The sequence below is a fragment of the Sus scrofa genome, chromosome 2, assembly GCF_000003025.6.
Source record: "Sus scrofa isolate TJ Tabasco breed Duroc chromosome 2, Sscrofa11.1, whole genome shotgun sequence".
Lineage (NCBI taxonomy): Eukaryota > Metazoa > Chordata > Mammalia > Artiodactyla > Suidae > Sus > Sus scrofa.
Window position 1 is genome coordinate 12,188,005 of NC_010444.4, and position 18,045 is coordinate 12,206,049.

The 18,045-nt window shown below is 47.1% G+C and overlaps 2 protein-coding genes across 4 annotated transcripts in view; one reads left to right on the forward strand and one right to left on the reverse strand.

Annotated features, from left to right (window-relative positions):
• On the forward strand, positions 6,299-8,590 carry MPEG1 (macrophage expressed 1). Its single transcript, NM_001267892.1, is given in 1 exon segment — positions 6,299-8,590. A coding segment is annotated over 1 exon segment (2,154 nt). The 5' UTR covers positions 6,299-6,392; the 3' UTR covers positions 8,547-8,590.
• The window catches only part of DTX4 (deltex E3 ubiquitin ligase 4), a 39,942-nt gene continuing 31,835 nt past the window's right edge, over positions 9,939-18,045 (reverse strand). For 2 of the 3 annotated variants that reach the window (XM_013994298.2, XM_003122698.4), the window contains exon 9: positions 9,939-14,850. In XM_013994298.2, the coding sequence (XP_013849752.1) occupies positions 14,617-14,850 (234 nt within the window). In that variant the 3' untranslated portion in view covers positions 9,939-14,616. Of the gene's footprint in view, positions 14,851-16,421; positions 17,500-18,045 lie in introns of those variants that run through there. The other variant, XM_021082996.1, reaches the window with a different exon arrangement.

Here is an 18,045-nt window from a genome sequence, read left to right on the forward strand (position 1 = left end):
CAGGTATGTGTAACTGCCTTTAGCTGTATGTTTGCCTGCATCTCCAAAGGTGATCTTCCGTTTGAGTTTGCCTCTGCAACACCAAATATACATTGTCAAAATTTTTTTATATATTTACAATCCTCATTCTTTTCTGCCCCACCCCCTGGTAAGCACTCTTCTACTCTCTGTCTTTAAGCATTAGCTGCTTCTAGGTACCTCATGTAACTGGAACCATATAATGTTTGTCCATTTGCACCTGTCTTGACAGGTCTCAGAATGCTGGCATAAAATAATTTCTGGTATGTGGATTCTTGTCAGCTCCAAATATAAACTAAATACCCCTCCTTAATGGGATGTCTTGTCCTTTGGCCCCTGTCACCTGGACTTGTAGCTCTCGACTACTGTTTTTGAATCTCATGAATACATGTGTTCTAAGATTGCATTTGTCCATTTATTCAGTTAATCTTTTCAACAAATATTTATTGGCTACCTGGTGGGTGCCAGATGATCTTCTAGGAAAGGCTGGTGTTCATGGGAATAAGTCGTGGGGATATTGAAATATTTTCTTCTTATAAATATATGTGCTTCTCCAAGCTCACCAAGTACCCTATCCACTCCAGCCTCTGCCCTGGAACCCCCTGAAATTCCTCCTGTTCCACCAATGATGAGGCCCAGAAGGAGATCTCTGGGACCCTCGTCCAATAGTTTTATAGATTCTTAGGAGTCATTAAAAAAGATAAACAGTCACACCCTCCAGGCTAGTGGGCATCTAAGCCAACCACCTTCTCTTGCTTGCATCTGGTGTATAGCCTCACTGTCAAGATGGCCACAGCACGGAAGTATGATCTCAGCCAGTGGAGGGGCATACAGACAATCTGGGCTCAGCAGAAGCAACAGTTTTCTAAGAATCAGAACTGTCCATAGGCAGTAGGTAAGGAGACACCTTGCCCCGGAGACATCTAAGCAGAGGCTGGATGACCATTTGGTAAGACTGCGTTGGATGAGGCTCAAGCATTGGCTGAGAGGAAGTGTCCTTTCCAATGTGGGATTCCATAATGCTATGATTCTAAATTGGATGACAGTAAACTGCAGACCCCAAGCAAAATCCAGCCCCTCCTTGTATTTTGCAAAGATTTATTGGAACCCAGTCATGCCCACGCATCTACATATCATCTCCTTTGTTCTACAATGGCAGATTTAAGTAGACATCACAGAGACCATCTGGTTGCAAAGCCTAAAAAAAATACTAGCTGGTCATTTACAGAAAAAGTTTGTTAATACCACCCTAAGAGACTCCTGGGATGAATTCTTCAGTAAATCATTTCTGATTTATTTGTGTCATTAATCCAGATGATAAGGCTACTAAGTTGTTTTCCTTAAATACATGCATGACTTTGTTCAGGATATTATTTTAAAAAATATTCCAAGTCAGTACAACTTCCTGTGCTGTTAAGTGGATGATGGGAAAAAAGTCAAGCTCCTTAGATGCTCTAATATGGCCTTTCTCCAATTCCCCTTCTACAAGGATTGAACTACAGGGTCAGCCTGAAGCCTGCAGCAACAGGTTTAGCAAAGTTGGAAGCTGATGTACATTGTGCTCCTGCTTGGATCATACAGAGCTTTACATGGATGGTTTCTGTCAATCCTCTTAGCAATTTCATCTGCAGCAGAGAGGTGTTTCACAGTTGAGGAGATGGAGGCTTAGGGAGACTCCAGAACTCGCTCGAGGTCATATACGATGCCAGGATGTTACCTATATTTCAACTCTGAAAGCTCTATTTCACATCTATGTACATTGGATCAGTTGTTGAAGTTGTTGCTAAAAAATTAATCAGTCAATTTAAGAAAGAAATGGAAAACTCTATTTGAGCCAAATTTGAGGATTATAACCCAGGAAGAGCATCTTAGAAAGCTCTGAGAACTGTTCACACGTTAGAAGTCAAGGCACAGTTATGTAAGTTTTTGTGACAGAGGGCTGTGCATCAAATGATGTATTGATGGTTCACATAATCCAGATCTGAGCATTATCAGGGTGGATCACGTGACCCCTTACGAGATCAAGAAGGAGAGTTATCTTTTAAGGAGCTGTCTTGTTAATGCTAGGATAATGTTGCTCTTTATGGTTGAGTAGGTACACCTGCCAATGGGGGAGTTCTGGTCAATGCATAATGCAGATACACAATGGGCAGTGAGGGGAGAGAGCAGGTCAAAGACCAGAGAAGAATTTTTATGTTTACATTTTTCTTGTCTTGCCATAAAATATGAATTTTACTTCACAAGATACTTCGAGTGACTAAACAAAGCAGAACAAAGCCAAGAAACTGAATGGACTCACAAGCCAGCCCATGATCTTATTCTCATATGTAGATCACCAAAAAAAGTCACAAAAACAATAGCATATTTAAAGGAGCTCTCAATTCTGCATCGTTCCCTGACAGAAGAACCACCTCCCATAACTCACTTGTTTTCATGGTTATTTCAGGTAGAAAGAAAAATGGTGGTGTTTTTTCTTTGCCCCTACTCAAGTCCATCTGAAGATCCTACTATGAAAGAGTGAAAGATTGAATGCTAGATTGGTTTTGTGTTACAAGTATAGAAATATGCTCTCTACCAGCGGTTAACCCAGAGAGATCAGATGCCACCCAGTTACTTATTTTACTCAAATTCTCCTCAAAGGGGAAGTTACACGACAGGAAGGACCCGGGAACTAAGGCAAGAGGACCTGAAAGAATTTCCACTGTGCTCACAGTTCTATTGAGGGCAAAGCTCTCTGTTTAGTTGTTTTCTGCTGAAGGAGAATTCAAGAGCCACTCTTTATATTAGACTGGCGTCATTAGGAAACCTGAAAGCAGATGCAGAAGGGGAAGTGGTCCTAACGGCTCAATCCAGTGGAGTTTAACTCGGAGAGTAGAAGAAAAGGAAGCAGTGGTCCAAGAGCTCACCCTGCATCAAATAGACTCTTAAAAAAGTATAAAGTTTTGACTTTGGCTACTCCAAAAATGTATACTGACAATGGGTCCCTGACAAAAGATGCTCAATAAGCATTTATTTAAGGGGTGGATGAACTGTGCTGAGAATGATCCTGAGGCAGTCCCAGAGCTCAGTGGAAAAGAATGGAGTGATTGATTAGTGATGTCTTCCATGGCATGGACCAGGGGTGGTACAGCCTAAAAATGACATCTTTGCCGCATCAAGTTCCTTCTTCAGTAGAGTGGAAGTATCACCTTAAATCACAGACTTGCATCCTCTAAACCTAAATATGGAAACAGCAAAGGGGAAAAAAAAAAGGAGCAGAAAGGGAAAGTTGATGAGGAGAAAAAGAATTAGAAAAAAATGTGAGGGACAAATGCTAATAGAGGAAAGAAATGAGATGGCCAAGTCTGCCAACGTCTGGACTGTTTAGTGGGAATATGTAGAATTTCCCATGGGCCATCTGCTGTTACCCGCAAGATGGAAAGGAATCAAGAAGCCACTGTGTTCTGATTTTTGGGATCAGGATACAAAGAGTCCTGATGGGAAGGACAGTTTCTGAAGGGAAGGGGCTGACAAAGCAATTCCAAGAACATCAGGTGAGCAATCAACTCTTTCGAAAAGAAAATCCCATCACGTTGTGACTGATACCTCCTGGATCTTCCAGAATCAAGTTGTTCTAGATTCTTTCAAAGTCATGGGTCTCTCATCCATTTTGGGTTTATGCAACCCTCAGTTTTTAGACTTCCACTAAACCCAGTTTCCCTGATGTCTACTAAAAATAAGGGAGGGGATAAGCCTAGACAGGGGATAAGCAAACACAGCCCAGCGTTCCCCCACCACCCCCATTTCAGAGTGCAGATGAAATGCAGAAGTAAGGAACTCATGGGCCAGCTCCAAGACCGCAGAGCTGAACCTCAGACATGAATCACGGTTTGGCTCTGCATGAGCTGGTGTCTCAAAGTTGCACGTGCTCAAACTGAGAAAGAAAGCAGGCGTGGGACTTCCCTCTCACATCTTTTTGGAGGAAGTGAAATCACTCTCCTGCCACACAGATGCATAACTTTTGTAGAAAAGTTGCTTTTATCTTTTAAAGACCAAAGTGGAGCTTTTAGATCCAGGCCCTTGAAAGTGGCCATCTGGAGGGTTTATGCGGTTGCTTCTGCAGTTCAGCACAAGAAATAGTGGAAAAAATTACTGGTGAGCAGAGTAGAGCGGGAAAGGAATGGGTGGCGGGCTCTGGTCAAACTTCTATAGGTCGTTTCCTCCTACCTGACCGCTATGAGCAGCAATTCCTGCTGGTGGCATGCAAATTTAATTTGAGCCGAAATTCCCAACATTTGCACTTCCTCTTTTATTGTTTCTCTGTGAACTGAAAAGAGAACTTCCTTGAGCACAGAAAACATAGGCCCTGGCATATGAAAATTCCAGAAATATTTGATTTCTTTTGTTTTTTAAATGTATATTTATTGCTTATTTTTCTGAGTACAAAAATAACAGTTATCTATCCCTGCATTTTAGTAGATTCTCAATAAAAAATTGTCAAAATGAGTAAAAACACGCTCATTACCGAAAACACAACAAACAAAGAAAAAAAGAAAAAAATTAAATAATTCATAACGCCTACCAACTAGATATAATTGCCATCAATGGGCTGGTCCCCTGATTATGTTTGTACATAGCTGAGGTCATCTTGAATGTATATCACGCTTTTGTCACTTAACATTAAGGCTGAAGAATCTTCTTTGTTATTAAAATCTTTTGAATATATAATTAGGATGTCTGCCGAATATTTTGTCTTATGGATGAGATATAATTTCACTCTTGTTGGCTCTTTTAGCTATTTTCAGTTTTTTGCTACGATAAAAATAAAGAGGAAAACTGTTACCAGCGTCCCCCAAAGACAATGGCCAGGTGTTTAGAGATATAGGAACACTTGAATATAGAATTATCTATATTTACTTTGCTTGCATTCTCATTAAATCAGAATGAGGTCTCATCACAATCTATTAAAAAAAAAAAGCAAAAAGTAAGAAATTGTCAGTAGGTCTCCGAAACAGTAAGAGTTGTCTGATTCTGATGAACTAGCCCTGAAGTAGTTTGAAGGGAAGTATGTGGATATTTCAACAGACTTTTTGGAAATATGCAAGGTATTCAACTCTAATTTTTCTCATTCTAGGATCATTCTACTGAGCTATAAACTTATAGCTAAATGATTTACAAATTAACCAGGACATACTGCATAGAGACTTGCTTCTCTAGCCAAATATAAAACAGATACTGGTTCATTAATTAATCCCCCTTGAGTGCAAATGAATTCCCCAGAGCATGATAACTGAGGCATGAATAGACCCAGAATATGGTATTTCTGGGTTTTCGGAACACCATCATGGTTTTATGAATAATTAGTGATGCTCTGCCTGTGAAGCTGGGAAACTGGCCTCATTATTTCTGCACACACTTGTCAGCTGCATCAGTGATAATGTGCTATAATACAATTCCTTGAAACCTTTTCAGAATGCATACAGGTTGTCTGTGAATTCAAACGTGATCTTTTCAGGCTCAGCACTCCCTCTGGTTCATGGTATGATTTGGGGAACCATGAGGGTGCAATTGAGAGCTTCTGTGAACTCCTATGGATTCCCTGGGTACCACTCAATGTATGAGTTGTCCCAAAGAGTTGACAGAGCCGGGCTTCAGTTAAGCCTGGTTCTCGATCAATGGCCTAGAAACACTGTTCTAAATCGTGCAGTTTCCTACACTGATTTAGCATTAGCACACAAAAGCAAAGTCATGAAATTTTCTTCTCCTAATGATATAACAAATGAGCTGTTGTCTTAGAAAACTTGAGTCATGAAGAGCTACATTCATTTTGATGCACCTATGCTGGTTACACGAACTTAACAATGAAATGAAACAATAAAAGCAATAGGCACCAACTTATTGCCAACCCCTACACACAGGAAAAGGAAACTGGTATTGAAGTCCCAGGAGAGAGGAGGTAGGGAAAATTTGAAATATCAAGAGAGTGAACCAAAAAAAAGCAAAATCCAAGCTTTCTTTCAAAGCCAGAAATCTCACATGGAGTTAAGAGTAAAGCATGGGGTTGTACTTTTTCTAAGTGTCCACTACTGCTGCAGAGTAGCCAGCTTGGGGCTGAAGGAAGTAGGGAACCTCTGGGAAGTTCAGGATTATGGATATGGGGCTGCATTCGCATATGTAGTAGAATACAATGCTCTTCAACACATCGATGGACCTTCGTATTCCAACTCACTCTCATTTCCCCATTTGCGATTAGACTAGCCTAAAGAGGAACCAGTGGCTTTAGAACTGCTGAACTTTTTGTTTCAGCAACGACTTTCTTTCCAAGCAGTTCAGTCTGCACAGAGCTCGCTGGCTGTTGCTGAGGGCTGACGTGACAGGCTGGGGCTGTCTGAGCCATGAACGGCTTCAGGGGTGCCATCCTTATCTGGGCAGTGGCAGTGTGGGCTAAAACGGACACATCTCTGGGAGAGGCAGCTGAGGCTGGATTTCAAAAATGCAAGAATGCCTTAAAACTACCTGTCCTGGAAGTCCTACCAGGAGGTGGCTGGGATAATCTTCGGAATGTGGACATGGGACGGGTGATGGACCTGACGTACACCCACTGCAAGACCACAGAGGATGGACAGTACATTGTCCCTGACGAGATCTTCACCATTCCCCAGAAACAGAGCAACCTGGAGATGAACTCAAAAATCCTTGAGTCCTGGGTCAATTACCAGAGCACCACCTCTTACTCCATCAACATGGAGCTCTCTCTTTTTTCCAAAGTCAATGGCAAGTTCTCACCTGAGTTCCAGAGGATAAAGAGCCTCCAGGTGAAGGATCAAGCTGTGACTACCCAGGTTCAGCTAAGAAACCTGGTCTACACGGTCAAAATCAACCCAGATGCAGAACTAAGCTGGGGGTTTAAAAAGGAGCTCATGGACATCTCTGAACGTCTGGAGAACAACCAGACACGGATGGCCACCTACTTGGCGGAACTCCTGGTCCTCAACTATGGTACCCATGTCATCACCAGTGTGGATGCGGGCGCTACTCTCATTCAGGAGGACCACATCAGATCCTCCTTCCTCCAGGACAGCCAGAGCAGCCACAGTGCTGTGACTTCATCTGCTGGAATCACCTTCCTAAACATCGTGAACTTCAAACTTGAGGAGAGCTACATCTCCCAGAATGACTTCACCAAGAACTACCTCTCCAACCGAACCAACTCCAGGGTGCAAAGCATCGGAGGGCTCCCTTTTTACCCAGGCATCACCCTCCAAGCCTGGCAGCAGGGCATCACCAACCACCTGGTGGCCGTGGACCGTGCTGGCCTGCCTCTGCATTTCTTCATCAACCCCGACAGGCTGCCTGACTTGCCAGGGCCCTTGGTGAAAAAGCTGTCAAAGACGGTGGAGACAGCTGTGAGACGCTATTACACCTTCAACACCTACCCTGGCTGCACAGATCTCAACTCGCCTAACTTCAATTTCCAAGCCAACGTGGATGATGGCTCCTGTGAGGGGAAAATGACCAATTTCTCCTTTGGTGGAGTTTATCAGCAATGCACCCAGCTCTCAGGGAATGAGTTTGTCCAACTCTGCCAAAACTTGGAGCAGAAGAATCCACTCACAGGTGATTTCTCCTGCCCTTCTGGCTACTCCCCCATCCGCCTGCTGACCCAGACCCATGAGGAGGGTTACAACCGCCTGGAGTGTTCACAGAAGTGCACTCTCCTCATTTTCTGCAAGACGGTGTGTGAAGATGTGTTCCGGGTGGCCAAGGCTGAGTTTAGGGCTTTTTGGTGTGTGGCCAGTGGCCAAGTGTCAGAAAACTCAGGGCTACTTTTTGGGGGCCTCTTCAGCAGTAAGAGCATCAACCCTTTGACAAACGCACAGTCGTGTCCAGCTGGCTATTTTCCCTTGAGACTTTTTGAGAACCTCAAGATATGTGCCTCGCAGGACTACGAGTTGGGATTCCAGTTTTCAGTCCCTTTTGGCGGGTTCTTTAGCTGTGTGGTCGGGAACCCCCTGGTGGATCCTGCCATATCTGGAGATTTAGGGGCGCCTTCTCTAAAAAAGTGTCCGGGGGGTTTCAGCCAACACCTAGCCCTCATCAGTGATGGGTGCCAAGTATCTTACTGTGTCAAGTCTGGGCTTTTTACAGGAGGGTTTCTACCTCCTGCCAGGCTTCCACCTTACACCCGACCACCCCTCATGAGTCAGGCTGCCACCAACACTGTCATGGTGACAAATACTGAGACTGCCAGCTCCTGGATTAAAGATCCCCAGACGCACCGGTGGAAGCTGGGAGAGCCGCTGGAGCTTCGCAGGGCCATGAAGGTCATCCATGGGGATGGCAGTGCCCTGTCTGGAGGAGCAGCAGCTGGGGTCACACTGGGGGTCACCACCGTCCTGGCAGCTGTCATCGCCCTGGCCATCTATGGCACCCGGAAGTACAAGAACAGGGGCTACCAGGCGGTCCAGGATGAGAGGCAGAGTTTGGTTCCAGGTGCTGCAGTGACTGGAGACGCCCTTGACCAAGGGCAGGAGCAGAGTCCAGCCTAGGTCCTCCCTGGAAACAGATGCTCTCATCTCCAGCCAGCCCATCACGTGTGTCTTTCATTTTCCTTTCTTCACGTCTGCCTTCCTAAGTGCAACCAATAGCAGGTACAACTTTGTGACTTTCTTAGGTCTCTGGGCTAAGAAATGAACAGAGCTACGTGGACCAGGTTGGAGGAAGGGTTGGATAGTGGTGGTGATTTTTTTTTTTCTTAAGCAAACATCATCCTAGGGCCTAAAGCATGAGGGTGGTGTCTTTTCTCTATGTGCCTCATCAAGTATCTTCACCTGAATGCTTATGTGTATAAAGAAGCAAGGGAGGATGTTAACATTTGAATTCGGAGATGATGCATTTAATCGGAGGTCAGCCATGGACTCCAATTCATGAGCTGTAAGACTTCCTTCCATTAAGGGTTACCCTCCCACTATTTTGTGTTTATTTAAAGCTGTCTGGATTTCATGCTCCTAGAGGCGGACAAAGCCCCCAGATGTCCTGGTTGGCTACTGCTTTTCAGCTCTGCAGGCTCCTGTTGATGGCATGTTTCATTTCCTCTGGGTCATCCCCACCACGGCATCTGAACAGAGAGAGGTGCCTGTACCAAGCACACGTTTTCCAACTTCCCCACAATCCAGACTTACGTAGACCAGGCCACCCTTGGACTTCAGGCCAGTGTCACAAAGTCCTCAGGAAATATTTTAAGATATAAACTTCAATTAAAATGTCAAGGGAGAAGAGATAATTGGGAGACGAGGAGTGAATGAAGGAAAGATGAAAGCTGGAAAAGATTCTAGGGCTCATGGGGAATTGGAATTCTTACCCACAGCCAACTCCCTGGTTTCATCCTCTTAACTCGTCAGAAATGGGGCCAAGAAAGGAGCTGCAGGTTTGGATCGATCAAGCATTATCACTGCATGTTCTGTTACCAAGGCGCAATCCCTTACTCTTCCAGGGATGGCCATCCCTCTTCCCATCCCCCATCATAGGCACCCCACGCCCCAACACACACGCACACACACATACACACCCCACATTCCAACAAGAAGACTTTTTCTGGGGTAGGAGACAAGGAAAAATACAAGAAGTCAAAGGAAACCCATACCTGAGTATCAGCTCCTCCCTAAGACATAAAAAGAGCAGAAAACACCAATTATTACCTTGTCTTTATTTTTTTTTTCCCAGCAGAAAGGAGGCTGACATGATCAAAGCAATGTTTTAAATGAAACAAAAAAGGCATCCAACGTCATTTGTGGTCCATTTATTACAGTGCCAGGCTGACTTTCCTGGGCCATCTAGAAGGATGCATGATTGTTCCTTGACATATGAGGCTTTGACCAATTTAAGTAACAGTCTCACTTAATTGTAATTATTAGGGTGAGCCTATTAGTGTTCTTCCTCAATTTTTTTTTAAGTTACATATTTCTTGGTGTTCCCTTGTGAGATCTGGCATTGTGACTGCACAGCTTGGGTTACTGCTGTGGCAGGGGTTGATCCCTGGCCCAGGAACTTCCATATGTCATAGGCACGGCCAAAGAAGTTATACATTTATTCACCAAGTCAAATGTCATCAGTGAGTCATCTTTAATGAAGGAGAATTTGTCCTTTCCTCATTAAATATTTGAGATCAAAAATGTTATACCAGGTCCTCCTTCAGAGGAGCTTGAAGGGTGCCAGCCTGTGAGAATTTGGGAGAGGATTATCTGCCACTCTGATACAGAGAAGTGAGTCACAGAACTGGAGCCCTGCCTTCAGCTAGGGACTCTGGTCTTTACCTCCTCTACCCCTGCTTCTGAAGCATTAAAAAGCTCTCCTAAACTTCTGGGCGTTCTGTGGGTATGTTTCAGCCAGGCTAACCCCTTTCCTGCCAATACAGACTTCTCCATGAATTCTCTGAAGGTTACTGAGTCAGAGAGACAAAGTACAGCCAGAGGCTCCCAGCCTTTTAATGCACTAACTGCCAACCAAAGGTTCTTCACAAACTTACATTTCTAAACAATGCTGCACATGAATATGCATTAAAACCTGTCCTCAAAGAACATTGTCCGACTGTTCATCCACAGAAAATCAGAACATGGGGGTCTGTGGTTTACAGTCATCAAGTCACTTTACAAAGTCAGAACCCGGGTGGGGGGTTCTCAGGCTCTGCTTTTCCAGTCCTGTTTTCCTCACTGGCCAGCTTAGGGGGCCGTCTGTGGAAAGACGAACCCAGGCTTTCAAGGAACACTACACTCTATGGGCTGTCAGAAATAGAGACACATGTGGGTGACAGAGGTGGCTGTGCAATGGCATTTTATTTTTGTGTTCTCATTGGTATCGGGAGAATCAATACTAAACTTGTATTTGAAAAACCACCAACTGTAAACAATTTGAACATACACGATGTTGTAGTTGGGTGAAGGGAACTTTAAGAAGCAAACGTTCGTGGAGTTTAAGAGGTCCTTCCCCACAGTTTCACTTTCTCACTTCCCCTCGTGATCTGTGTCTGCAGAGGAACAAGAAGTCAAGCCTGGGTTATTTGGCCAAGGATGTGGGTAGGAGAGCTGTGAAAAAAATTAGAAAAGGACTCCCCCATTCAGTGGAGGGGCTTGCAGTTGCTGACAGACCCGGGGAGGTACCCCAAATACCTCACACGTAGGTGCTCTGGTCTGCAGAAAGCAGATGGAAAAAAAAACCAAAACGGCAATTTGTGGTTGTTCACTTGCCATTTATTGTTCTGCACATACACGTCATGAGCACCAGGTGGCGATGTCCTCTCACAGAGCAACACCAAGGACTTCACACCAGTTACAAGGATTTATAATAGGACCTTCGCCTGCCCTCTCCTGACCCCTCCCCCCTCCCCATCAATGCCAGTGACCACAGGCAAGAGGACAGGGCCCTTTCTTGTACCACACGGGACCTTTCCCCAATCCTCTCATGCCCACAACAGTGCAATACCAGGACCAGTACTTTTGACTGAATATAAAACCACAGAGAAGTCCAAGCTTTACAAAAGGGGGAGAGGGGGATGAAAACACAAAGGCACACGCAAATACATGTACACGATTCATCTTTTAAGGGATGAGCATATAACAAGGTTTGTCTCCAATCCCATGTGTCCTCCCTGGAGACTCAGGAAGGGAGAAACTAGGCTGCTGGTGCTAAGACGATGAAAGGAAAGGCATGGAATTCCCTGCACCTGCATGGGGCAGGGAACACAGCAGGGCTTCCAGTGGGAGAACCTCCCGAGTCAAAGTGATGGATACACAGGGCCTCTGCTGGCAGGGTTCTCACGGAACCCGAGACTGTACCTTTCCAGATTGGCACGGGACAGGGCAAAGGAATGCCCCCACCCCCTTGCCTGGCACAGTGTTAGAAAGGAAATGCAAAGATTCCTTCTGCCCAGAATGTCCCACAAGAGCAGCATGAGGATGAGGTAGCCCCTGCTGGGCATCCTCGGAGAGGAAGAGACGTGGGGCACAGACACCGTCAGCATCCTGGGGGGGAAGGCTTAAGGTGAGAAGACGACTCTGAAAGTGGTATTGCCCCCGGCACACCACCTGCCCCCAGTATCCTCTTCCTTCTGCTCTCAGGAATCCCCTTCTCCACCCACACCTTCTTCCACCCGGGGAAATCATGTTCCCCCACCCAGCTCCAAGGAAATCAGCCTCTCCCACCACCCACTGCTGTTGTCAAAGCATTTTCTTTCCCTACCTCCTACCACACAGCTCTCTGCCCACCAACCCTCAATCTGCACCGCCCCCCTCTGGCAATGGGTGAGGAGCCCAGTGAGCACTTGACAGGGATGCTGATTGAAGGTGGGGATGGTACCAGGCTCATAATGAGGCTCATCCCTGGCACAAGGTAGCCTGGCAAAGGGCACGCACGTGACGTTAAACCTGCAGGGATGTCTCTTCCACTGAGTTCAGATGTTTCCTTCCCGACTGTGGCAGGAAACTGCCCCAAGTTCATGGTGTGGTGAACTTGGGACCTATCTCTGGGTCGGCAGGTGAGATAAAGGGCTGGTGGGAGAGACTGGAATTAAAAGGACAGGAACAATTCCTCCTGCTGGAGCTCCCTCTGCTGGAGCCAAGTAATGTCCCTACAGCCATCTGGACAAGGAGGAAGGGCTCAACAGCAGCCTGCCCCAGGTGCTGGGGGCGGTGGGGACTCAGATGAATCCCCTGGCCACGCTATCGTCAAAATAGCTGCCGGCCTAAGAGCGAGCAGCTCGGAGCCCGCTCTCAAAAGAGCTTGGCTTCCACTTCTCACTTAAGTACCATTTTTGAAGGTTCTTTTGTTTCCATTTTTCTAGCATTGAAAACCTTCCAAATACTACGAAATATATATGCATATATATACGTCAACCCCCCCAAACATGAGGTATATAAATTCAACTTAGTATCCAGAGGAACTTCCCCCAAACACATAGTTCAAAGAACCCACTTTCAAAGGGGGGGTGGGTTTCCCTTCTTGATCCCCCTTCTCTCCCCCCCCCGACACCCAATTCCTTCCTGAATGGGAGCTGAAGGGAATGTTGGGGAGGAGATCAACAGGTCTTGGGACACAACCCAGATGCAGGTGGGACTGCACCCTGTCATCCCAACCCTGCTGGGCATGAGCTGGAGTCTCCCTCATGCTCTGGGGCAGCCTGTGATGGAGGAGGGAGATGGGGGGCCCAGCACCTCTGGGCTCTGATCAGCAAATGACCAGGGAGGCAGACTGAGGCCTTCAGTGCAAGACTGGATGGAAGCTGGCTCAGAGCCCATCATCTTTTTGTTTTTGTGTTTGGCTGCACTGGCAACGTGCAGAAGTTCCCGGGCCAGGGATCGAACTCACACCACAGCATTGACAACACAGGATCCTTAACCCACTGAACCACTAGGGAACCCCCTCAGATTCCCGTCGTGAAAGATTCATACCCAGGGGTCAGTGAAACCCTCACCTAACACATCTCCCCAAGCACAGTTCTGCCTCCGTCTGGGTCCAAGTTTACTATGGGATGGGTTGGCAAAGGGTGAGGCACGTCAGGGGACCATGGCCTGCCCATCCCATCCCCATCAGAACCGGGCTCGGACATCTTGCAAGACAGAGTGTGAGAACATAAGGGGGCTCTCTACCAACCTGGCCCAGTGGTGTGTGCACGCACACACACACACACACACACACACACACATGCATGCGCACACACACACATGCACGTACACAGATGGCACAGAGCCCACCCTGGGCTCCACTCACAGTGACTTGAAACTCATGGAATCTTCGAGCTGGTCTGGGATGAGCTGGGAAGAAGGCTGTGGGTCCCTGTCCCTGAGGACGGCCAAGATGCTAAGTGGGATGCAGGCTCTGGTCTGATTAGAGAGGGACTGGAGACATCGTGGGGTTGTGCCCCACAGAGGAATCCCGGAGTCCGCCCCTCCGCACAAGAGAACCAGATGCCCTCTGGACAGGCCAAAGGTGTGAGGAGGGAGGGAGGGAGGGAGGGAGGGAGGGCCCAGAGAAGTCAGGACAATGACAAAAGCCGGGTCTGTTCCCGGAAGCCTGTGCCCCCCTGACCCTCTCGGCAAGAAGTGCTTCCTGGCTCTACACCAAGGCATCCATTTCTGATGTCACAGCAGTTCCCGATTCACCCCCTGGCCCCCCTAGTCTTGCACAGTGAGCGCTCCTCATCTCCAGGGGAGGAGAGGAAAGCGAGGACTCCGCTCTCAAAGCGGAAGCAGCAAGAAGCCAATGGAGGCATGACCCTCAGGCTTCACAAGGCCAGGGTATGGGGTGCCCACCCCCTAAGTGTGCTGGCTGTGCCCTTACTGAGGGAGCTGAGGGGGGCTCTGGCCTACCCAGCACCAAAAACGCCGTGGGAACAGACCACGGATGGCGCTCATCCCGCGTCCCTTTGGTGTTGGATGAAGTTTGTGAATGACATCGCTACTCACTCTGGGCTCCCCTCTGGGGCTGGGAGGGATGGAGGTGCAGACAGGACCAGAGGCGGGACGAGGGAGTCGGGAGGGCCCGGCACCCGGCTTTCGCCTTGACTCTCCCCACTTCCTGCTTGGTGGTCCCCATGGTGCCGCCTCCCATGCCCAAGGCCCCTCCAGCTCAGTCCTTCTCCTGGGCGGCACTGTCCTCCGAAATGCCCTGGGCAGCCAGTTCAGCCAGCACATTATCCAGGTAATTGGCATCTGGGTAGCCGTGACCAGTGAGATTAGAGCCAAACTCTGTCTTGTGATGGACCTCATTCCAGATGACGGTATCTGACTCGCCCGTGGTGCTGGAGGTCCCGATGGCAAAGATGAGGCGGCGATCCCAGGCCACAAGCAGCAGCTTCAGGACCTAAGGCAAAAGGCGGGAGATCAGAGGCAGGCAGCCAGCGTGGCTCAAAGGCCATCCCTGGGACAGTAGAGCGTCCTCCCAGGAGTCCTGGCCCTTCCTGCATCGTGATGCCCTAAGCGGCACTGTGAATAGAAAAGGACGTGGAAGTGGAGTCAGGGACCTGCAAGTTAAGTCCTGACTCTGTCACCGTCTAACTATGTGACCCTGAACCAGGCAAATCACCGCTCTGAGCTTTCATTTCCTTATAAAATGGCAATGGTACAAGTTACCTCTAAAGGTCGTGAGCCTCTTAGAGGGCACTCCGGCAAAAGTACTTTTGCCGTAGTGCCTGGCTCCTCTAAACAGATGTTAGGGGACCCGCATCATAGCTGCATGTTAAAAGCGATGATGTAAGAATTCAAGGCACTTCCCACCTGAGGTTTTCTGAGCTGTGTCCTCCACCACCGCCACCACCAAAACATTAATTTACCCACAGCCAAAGGAGCGGACTATTTGTCCGGGGACATGTGGAAGTGCTTTGACCTCTTTCAGGCTATTTCACATATATTTTTCCCATCTGGCCCTCACGGCCACCCTTTGGGGCAGGTCTGGCAGGTACTATTATCATCTCTATGTTATGTTATCGTCTCAATTTTATATTATCATCTCTACTTTATAGGTGAGGCTCAGAGAAGTGTCAGGGCTTGCTGAATATTCTTTTTTTTTTCCTTTTCTTTTTCTTTTTACGGCCACTCCTGCAGCATATGGAAGGTCCCAGGCTAGGAGTTGAATCCGAGCTGCAGCTGCCGGCCCACGCCACAGCCACAGCAATGCCAGATCCAAGCCACATCTGCAACCTATGTCGCAACGCCAGATCCTTAAACCACGGAGCGAGGCCGAGGATTGAACTTGTATCCTCGCAGAGACTATGTCAGGTTCTTAATCTGCGAGGCCACAATGGGAACTCTGCTGCAGAATGTTCTAATTCAGCTACATTAAAAAAAAAAACTTTGTTGACGAAGACACACATCTGATACCCTGACCAGCATGAAGAAGGCACCCGATAAAAATGCACTGGGTTCAAAACTGAACTGCTATAAACTCGGCGTGGGCTGGAGGTGGGGAATGCTAATAGGAAGAGTAATAAGAATAGATGACATGGAAACTAAGAGCTACCAACTCCTGAGTGTTTACTTACTAAGGGCCAGGGACTGGCTCTTGTAATGGTCACTGAGTAAGACAGTGTGCTCAGTACCCCTTCTCTGCAGAAAAGGAAACAGGCTTAGAAGACAAAAGACTTGCCTTGGTCATACAATTAGTACGTGCTGGGAGAGGGGGTGTCTTGACTTCAGGACTGCCTCCTTTGGCAGTCCCTGGTCTCAGTCATTCCTCTGTTGACCCTCAGGTGGCCATCAGTATAGATTTCATATAGGAGGCTCCTTCTGACCTGAGTCTCAGAGATAGGGGAGCATTCGAGGTATAGTAATAGAGAAGGACGTATAGACATCATAAATACATATCATCCTGGGAGTGGCCGTAAAAAGTTAAAATTGCCGCCATCACATTGGGCTTTTTGTTTGTTTCTGTTTTTATTTTTTTGCCAATGCAGAAGTTCCAGGGCCAGGGATTCAACCCACATCACAGCAATGATCCAAGCCATAGCAGAGGAAAGGCCAGATCCCAAATCTGCTGAGCCATCAGGGAACTCCACTTTTTTTTTTTTTTTTCCCTTCCCCTCTGGGTATTTTACAAATGCTACCTGCATTTAATTCTTCAATTCCTGCCCACACAGAAATGATCAGCACTCTTTGATAGATTAGGACACTGAGACTTATCTAAACTGTTATGTCAGTTCCCACATCTGGTAAATGGCAGAAGCAGGATTTGAACTCAGGTTGGTCTGGCTCCAAAGCCCACGATCTTATTATCTTGCTCTGCAAAGGAGCCCACGGCTAGGGTCTGGCAACTGCAGACGTGAAGGATGTGGGTGAAGAATCAGTAGAGGGACCACTCAGACCCACGCTGTAGTAGGTCCTGGACAACAAGCTGAGAAGATTGTCAAGAAGGAAGGGAAAGCTGTCCTAACAATTTTATGTTGTTTTCTCTCACTTTATTTCTTTTCAGTGGAGGCGCCTAATGGTAGAAACAGGGTTTGAGGATGACTATTCCAGTGACACATAACCAGATTGGCAGTGGCAGGATGAGAAAAGGATTCCAGTGGTTTAGCGGACAGTGCAGGGAGGGACATGGTGGTCTAGAGCCAGAGTCCAAGACGGTTCCTGTGTCCAGTTTGGGTCTCCGGAGTTATGGGCACATCATTAACATAAAGAAGAAGGCCAGGCAGATGAGCCACCTGGGCAAGAAGATTCCAGTTTTCGCAGCAGGACTTGATGGCCAAGATGTTTAGCCAGCAGTTGGGACCGTGGATCCAGGGCTTAGGTGTAGGAACCTGGTCGTTCAGGGCAACCAGGTATCAGGACTGGCCTTGAGACCTTCTCTGGGGACATTGCACTGGGCACTTCTTCAGGATGTGATTGATTTTCTTATTGTTCCAGACTGTTTCCTGCCCCGTGACAGACTAGAGCCACATCTTTTTCCATGAGACCTAAGGGGCCTCCCTGTAGGTGGTGCATCAGCTCCTGGCCTGGCTTGCCCTTGATTTTCTGGGACCTAGGAAAGGTGAGCAGAAGTGACATGTGTCTAGGAGCAGCTTTAATGGGACTATACAACACTTCTGCTTGGACTCTCTCTTGGTCCTCTGCCCCGTTCCATGGGGCGGGGATGGACCACAGAAGGGCTGCTCCTTCAACCTGGATCACAGAATAGGAAGCCACATGAACGCTGACTCCCAGCAGCAACCAAGCCACAGCCACTAACAGGCAAAGTGTATGAGAAATAAACACTGATTGAAGAAAGCACTGAGATCTGTTTGTTACGCAGCATGATTTAGGGAAAGCTAACAAAGACACACCTCTTGTCCAACAAAGCAACAGTTTGTTTGTTTGTTTGTTTTTTCCCTTTTGAGATGTGAGAAGATTTCAAAAAATCCAATGATCTTCTGGCCTTATCCACAGGAAAATGAGCATGAAATTCTAATTCTACTTTTAGAGTTCAGAGAACCACTGACACTTTACCAGGAACTGCTAGGAATGCAGAAACCCAGTGATTTTTCCCTCTGCTCTTTGGGGAAAAGTCAAAGGATTCATAAAAAAAATA